Consider the following 7,500-nt stretch of genomic DNA (forward strand, 5'->3'; position numbering starts at 1 on the left):
TTCCATGGCAAATTCTGACATGCTGCGGCCATCTTTCGAACGAGTTAAACGAACAAAAATGTCTCTAAAACCGACCGAGTTTTGTGAGGCAGCACATAATAATAAGTCAAATGGTATCACACAAAAGAACTTTTGGCATAGCGCTTTTTTCACAACAGGAGGACACTGCATATAAATAATATGAAAATTATGCAACTCAAAGAGGGGCAATTAACCAACGAGGCCTAAGGATGAATTTAACCGTTTTAAAATTATTCATTCAAAATATTTCCAAGCTCTAAAAAAACTGTGTTTTGTTAATAATAGTTATTGTTCTTGTTTGTTTCAAAAGTTCACATCACTAGATAAGCTGTAAGTAGTGATAAGTACATGCACGCTTTTTTTTTCTTTCATAAAATTGATCTACATAGCAAGTCAAGTAATAGTTAATTATACATGTATGTCCATGTTCAACTCGCGCAAGTATGATATCCAGAAAGTTACTTTATGACAGTAATGCCATAAATTAGACACAAACTAGTGGGAATTGATAACATTAACAGTAAAAAATAATGAAAACAATTTACAGCTCCAAAATGATGTTAAGTGAGGCCCGGGTAAGTTTAAGCCCTGCAGTGAATGAACGACAAAGCTAATCCACAGGTTGACTGCCGCTCAGTGATAGAGAATCCAAACTAGTACTTTAAATCATGAAGAAGATCAAAGGTTTAACTCCTGTGTTCTGCAGCCCTCTCAGATGTATTACTACTCGATTCACTCCAAGACCGAAAAACAAAACCAAAAAAAAGACATTACAGTTGTATATCTGATACAAATTCTCTTGATTTACGTAAACTGTTCATTCAATATTCTTCATTACATTTAGCTGTCTTGAACTACACAGAATATCATAATTGGATGGGAACACTGAACATGCGAGTTGAACATTAAGTAGTAATTTACAAGATTCACCTCGCTGTTGATCACATTTACTTCCTCTAAGCTTTGCGCAAGTTTTCAAATGTGACACAACACCTGTAACCTCTCATACATGTATTTTAGACAATACACATTTTGTTCAAGAATACAAAATAGAATCCTTACAGCATGTTGCTGGACATCTGGGATGGTTGATTCAGCAGCAAATGCCAGAAGTTTCTGCAGTCCTCCAGAGGTTTGAATGAGCTAAATACAATAATAATGCAGGAAAGAAATAATTCAATATTCACTGGTCAAATGTATATTCAATTGACAGTGTCACCTTTGCTTAAGCCATTGGAGTCTAGAATACCTGCATACTCTCAACATCTTGGAGGCGATTGGACAAAACCTGCAATGCCTGTACATGCAAATCCTCATACTCCTGAAGTAACAAAGATGGTAATTTTTTTTAACAACAAGAAATAAAACAGTCTCTTCTTGTCATGTAAGCGTAGGCATGGTTCGTTGATTAGAGCATTGGAATCCATGCACTTGAGCCCTGGTTCTTTCAGTGTAATGCCGCAAATCATTAGCTACTGCACAATACCTTGCCTTGTAAATAGCTAACTTCTTCCTGCAAGCTAGGGGTCTTATATAAAACTATGTTTATACATGTAGTTCTGTTTATTAAGTTGTTCCTTTTCAGATTCTTAAAGTGAAGAGCCAACGAACCAGGCTGACCTTGACAGCAAGATGCACTGTCTTCCATAAGATTACAACAGACTGTTACTGTACTTGTAAACAAAACACTGCAGCAATTGTTCTTGTTATCACCACCACACTACTTCCAAAACTGACACCATCAATGTGGTCATTGTTGACATCACCTTGTTGTGTTTCCTTTGACAAAAAAACTCTGACCTACATTCGTTGTCTTTCCACCCAAGTTTATAACTTCAGTTGGTAAAACTTACATCATGACCTGTGTTTTGTACCCACCCCAAACTGACCTAAGTTGAAACAAGTTGACCTAGGTTGAAACAAAAATTAATGACCTACGTGTAGTTTAGTTGCAAATTACCATAACCTAAGGAACAAAATGACCTGCAACATTATACAACCTAAGATAAGCTCAAGCCATGCGACTGTACTCCATGGCTCATAGTAACCTCAGTAATTTATCATGACAGAGGTAAATGCACTGACCTTATTTCCAACAAAGTCAACAACTTTCTCAAGACCTTCAAGTTCACGCAGAGCGGCTCTGTTGTCAGCTGTAGAATTTGAAGGGACATTAGGTTTTGCTTATTGTCACAATGCTAAAATTTATATTTAAATTTAAGTTTTAAAGCTTGCAAACCTAGGCCTTAAGGGGACAAACAATAACAATATGGAAACAATACACTGTGAAATAATTACCATCAAGTGTGATCTGTATCAAACTTTCTAAAGACAGCTGCTGAATAATAGCATACTCAGAACTTAACAAGGTTAAAAGGAGCTGCAGTCCTGAAACAAATCAAAGAATAGCCAATAAATGAATTTACATGTTGTAATTACTGTATCCCTGGTAAAAATATAGCAACTATCTTTGCCAAAGATCTGTTGAGAATTGAATACCATTCTTTATTAAATAAATAAGGACTCTTGAGGAGATCACGCCAAGAACCTAAAATACACGTAGGTTTCCTTGAAGATTTTAAGAACCTGGCTTAAGAGCATTTAGATTTCCTTACAAGGCTTTAAAGTGGGTATGGCAAATGGCAATCTAAACTTATACATGTAAGATCTTCCAAAGGTCCACCTTCAAGGACCATCAACACGTCTTTGAAGATCATCAAAGATTCTATTTTAAAAGTCTTAATATAATTATTTTTAAAAAATTACTCCAATGCAGGTAAAAATATATCATGAATTCAATAAATTATTAGCGGAGCTCCAGGCAGAGCGCCATTGGTAAGAAAATATGGCAACCCATCTGCGCAAGAAAATTTGGTTTTGGTCACCATGCGACCGTACACCTGTCTACCCCTCCATGTATGCCAATGTGAAACTCGGTGGTGTACATGTAAGCCGCATTTTTTGGCAGCAAAATCAGTCTTTTATATTGGACATCAATGTTTATGGTTACTTGACGCCTTTCAAAACAAGGTATCCACTGACCAGTATCATGTGACCATATCGCAGGCTCAAGTTTAAAGCTCATCATATTCAGTTGTTCTTATTGTAAGAATAAATAAGCCAGGAACTCTGCTTTTAGGCTACCAGGCTAAATCCATTATATCATCCTGCAAATTATACATGTAACTTCACTTTTAATTAATAAACATTTACCATTTAATTCTCTAATTGCTGATCTGCTGTGATAATCTTGAACAAGCAGTGAAATGGCCTCAACAGAGTTTTTCTGAATAAAAAACACAACAGGAAGATTATAATCAACCCTTTTTTTCCTCTAGGAAGTGTTACTGATAGATTGTACATCTTATGCCTGGCCTAAAATTTGTAATTTCCTCCACAGGGAACAGTGTCTGGCACTTGCACATTGCAGACTAACCCTAAGTAAAAGTTTATTGAAAGCCGCATGTAATAATTTTAAAATGGGTGTTTACACTTAAATACTGTTTATCACTGCCATTTGTAGGCAGTCTGCAGTCTGTGGTCTCACAGCAGTTGTCATACACCTCACAGGGAACCTTTGGGAGTAAAATGTTTAGTCATTTCTGTCCAAGATTAAAACCTTTGACCCTCTTTATATTGTTGTAGTACAGTTGTATGACTCTCACAGGTTCAAAATTATTATAAAAAATTATGGCACCGTGATTCTTTGGAAGATTTCGATCCACTTAGTTGTCTGGTACATGTAACTGTTGCACAAACACAAAATAATAAAAAATTGAAGCAGCAAGGAGATTTTGAATTTTTTTTACAGTCACATGGTCCCTTGTGAAATGAATTCCGAGCCGTTTTTGGGAATTCCAAGTGCATTCATGAGCATTCAGTTAAACAACTTGGAATTCCTAGGATTATTTCTAGGAATTCCAAGTCTGAATTCTGTAGGGAAAAAATTCACACCTACTATTCCTGGGAATTCCTAGAAATTCCTACAAATAATTATTCCTAGGAATTCCTAGAGTTATGTTCCATGGGTATAATTTTCACAGACCTAATTATTATCCATATTGGCTGACAGTACATACATGTAAATCATTCTTTTGTCCTTTCAGTGCTACATGTAGTTGACCTTCACTGGTGAAACATTAGCCCACTAAGCATGGACATCAATTAGAAATTATTATTGAATCAGATACAAAGACAATCAGCGCAGAGGTTGATGAGCAATAATAATTTATTGGCTGCCATCTGTACATGACTGTATGAATCAGGTCTATGGTGTGACTTTAAATAATTATATTGAAGAGACAGGTGCACCTAATTAATGCAACATAAATAGACAAATTTGCCAATACCTGTTGACGAAAGAAGCTTTATAATTGGATGAAGCCCTCCTTCTTCAAATATCTCCACTTTACAAGGAAATTCAGCTATGGCATAAGTAAGAAAAAAAGGATTTCAAGGCTAGCACTTTATTTTCAGAAGAATGTGTTTGAAAAGAGGACAGGTCTAACATAAATGTACATGTACAGGACATAGTCTGGTTACAAAACTTTTTATTACCAATGCTAAACTTTTAATTAATAGGTGGCTTAATCATTAGGCCTAAAAACGATTTGAAGGTTTTGAGTTGCTTTAACCCTTTCACTAGTGTAGTGTAGTGTAGTGTAGTGTACATGTGGAATGAGTGACCTGTGAAAAGTGACCTGTACTTTAGCCCTGCCGATCAAAAGAGCGTGTCTGACATTCTTAACAGTAAAAGCTACATGTACAGTGTAGTACAAGTACAGTACTAACTTACCAGCCATGGATGAAAGTGCAAGACTTGCAAATTCATGACATAAGACATCCTCTGAGGAACCAAAATAAACAACTCAAGACACAGTCATGGAACCAGATTGATGTGTAACCTGCTGTCATGATTATAATCCTTCTGATGTTGACACCATAAAACAACAATGTACAGGAGTCTGGTTTGTAAACTTAAACACAAACTTGAAGACATCATGAACAGGGCTGTAGCCAGAAAAAAATTATGACTGAGGCAATGTCCATGGTTAAATTCTCTTCCTATGTATTTTAGGTGTTTATGAGGATTTCATTTTAAAGACAACACTAGAATCAAACTTCATTTTAAAAAATCAAGAAAAATGACTGAGGCTCAGTGCCTTGCTTTGCCTCATGCTGGCTTATAATGGCCTAGATGAAAGGGTTCTTTACGTGCCCTACTTAATTGTTCGAATTCATTCAAGATCATTCACAATTAAAAAGAGGGCTAACAAAACAAACAGCAACACGGAGACTGTTCGGGGCATTTTTAAATTAATTTGCATTGCACAAATCAATACACAGATTATAACACACTGTATGCCTCCACAGTTGATTGACAGATCAACCACTTGTACCAAAGGTACCTAATAGTAAATACAGTGTAGGTTAACTCATTCTGGAGTGTGGGCATTTGAAGAAAGAGAGAAATGAAAATTCCTTGCACTTAACTGCACAATTATCAGTAGATGTGGACGATTTTTTTCTAAACCCAGCATGAGACAGTACCTTCTCTTGTTAACATTGCAATTGACTTACCTTCTGGTCCAAGTAATGCAATCAAAGGCTGTATACTAGAAAGTTTACGGAGCTCTTTTCAGACAATAGCTATAATAAAACAATTCAAAATGTTAATTACAATAATTATTATTGAAACATACAACAAATTATATAAATGGTGACCAGTATGTAACCCTATTAAGACTATAAAATAATCAGAGGATTATTTGCATTTATCATAAGAGAGCCTCAGACACAACTGTTACAATGACATTGACACCAAAATGAATCAAAATAATGTAAACTATTTTATTAATATTAATTTTTGCCAGTGGTAACCTGACGGTTCTGCACTGAGTGACCAATTTCACATAAGTTGTACAAATTCACTTTAATTTGTACATTTCTATTGGCTAGAAATGACCAGATTTAAAGTTTTTGGGTAGGATGTGAGCTTTAAAGGACCCTGAGTTTTCAAATTTCTGTCTTGACGGCTGTTACACATTTTTAACGCATAGCATCTTGGATCAAAATGTCTGGAGATACTTGTGATGATCGAAAGCTTGTATTACACAGTTAGTCCTCATATGTGCCACACAACTGTCTTGCTTTCCTTACCTGACAGATATAGTATCAGCACCACCGTATGAAGTATTAGTACCCTTATAGGAATCATTGATAATTATCAGAAAGATATCAGTGAGAAAAAATGGTTAAACTTGCCATTTTGAGCCATAGTACCAAGGCACATCATGGAATTTCTTTTGATAACCTTATCTTCAGATAACACCAATTTCAGAAGAGGTTCCAAAGCTCCAAGATTCAACAGCTCTTGCCTGTTCTCGTCACCTTTAATTAGAATTACCGTATTTATTCACTTATAAGGCGCACTCGGTTATAAGACGCACCCTAAACTTTCGAAGACGATTATGACTAGTAAGTAAAATGAAAATTTCACTTAAATACCCTGTTACCCTTGCTCGATTTTGGCATTCTCAAGAAAGGCTCTGCATGAAGATCTTTATTAAATATGCGCTGCATGTTGCCACGATACAGTCTCGAACCCAAGCCTAATATGCCAGATCTCGCCGCCATCTTGGTTTTTCATGGTACAGCGGGCTCAATTATAACCATCGGTTTTGTCACGAAACGAACACTCGCACTGGCAAAACCGGTTTGACGAGAGAAAACAAGATTGACTAGTCCAGAAGTTTGGGCTGCAGCGGCTTCAAACAGTTGACGCGCTTTGGGCAGAGCCTTCTTTTCTCCTCCTCAGTAAAGAAAAAGACAAAAGGAGGCTCTGCTCACAGGGTGGATTGTAACCCTAACCTAGTTGAATTGGCTGCCACCCACCAGTCTCTTATAGCTCAGTCAGGTTGAGAATATGAACTAGCAATAATACTTTTAAAGGTTGTATGTTTGACTGACCTGCCATTATTCTTTTTTTTTTTTATCCCCATGTCACCATCAAAAAATCACAAACATGTACCTGTACATGACCCTTCTCACATGCTCTTTTTTGCTTGTGAGGATCATCCAGGACAGTGACCCTTAATACAATGTACTTACACTTTTCTGAAAATTTGTACAATGCTTCACACGCAGAGTGAAGAACGTGTTCGTCCGGCAAATCTAACATAAGATCAACAAGATGGGGTTTTTCGCTGACCAGTTCCAATGGGTCAAACTAGTTGAGAAAAAAATCCAAGCAATTTTCGCTAAAAGATGACTACCATACACTAAATCAGAGGTACAGTATTTCTCACACAAGTAGACTGGGCTGATACTTTGAATTCCACATCATGACTAATGCAAAAGGCTCAAACTTCATAATACAATGTAGCATAATTTATGATCGAACGGAAAGCAGAAAATTATCATAATCTTGAATTAACGAATTATTATATAGATCCAACATGCTTTCTGTCCTTTATTCCA

The 7,500-nt window shown here is 36.3% G+C and overlaps 1 protein-coding gene across 1 annotated transcript in view; it reads right to left on the bottom strand.

Annotated features, from left to right (window-relative positions):
* The window catches only part of LOC138051333 (armadillo repeat-containing protein 3-like), a 26,929-nt gene that overhangs the window by 19,181 nt on the left and 248 nt on the right, over positions 1 to 7,500 (bottom strand). The window contains 9 exon segments of the mRNA XM_068897529.1: positions 1,084 to 1,164; positions 1,271 to 1,342; positions 2,107 to 2,174; positions 2,320 to 2,409; positions 4,371 to 4,445; positions 4,817 to 4,867; positions 5,602 to 5,670; positions 6,286 to 6,411; positions 7,132 to 7,249. Of these exon segments, the coding sequence (XP_068753630.1) occupies positions 1,084 to 1,164; positions 1,271 to 1,342; positions 2,107 to 2,174; positions 2,320 to 2,409; positions 4,371 to 4,445; positions 4,817 to 4,867; positions 5,602 to 5,670; positions 6,286 to 6,411; positions 7,132 to 7,249 (750 nt within the window).

This window comes from Montipora capricornis, chromosome 6, assembly GCF_036669925.1.
Source record: "Montipora capricornis isolate CH-2021 chromosome 6, ASM3666992v2, whole genome shotgun sequence".
NCBI classification, from domain to species: Eukaryota; Metazoa; Cnidaria; class Anthozoa; order Scleractinia; family Acroporidae; genus Montipora; species Montipora capricornis.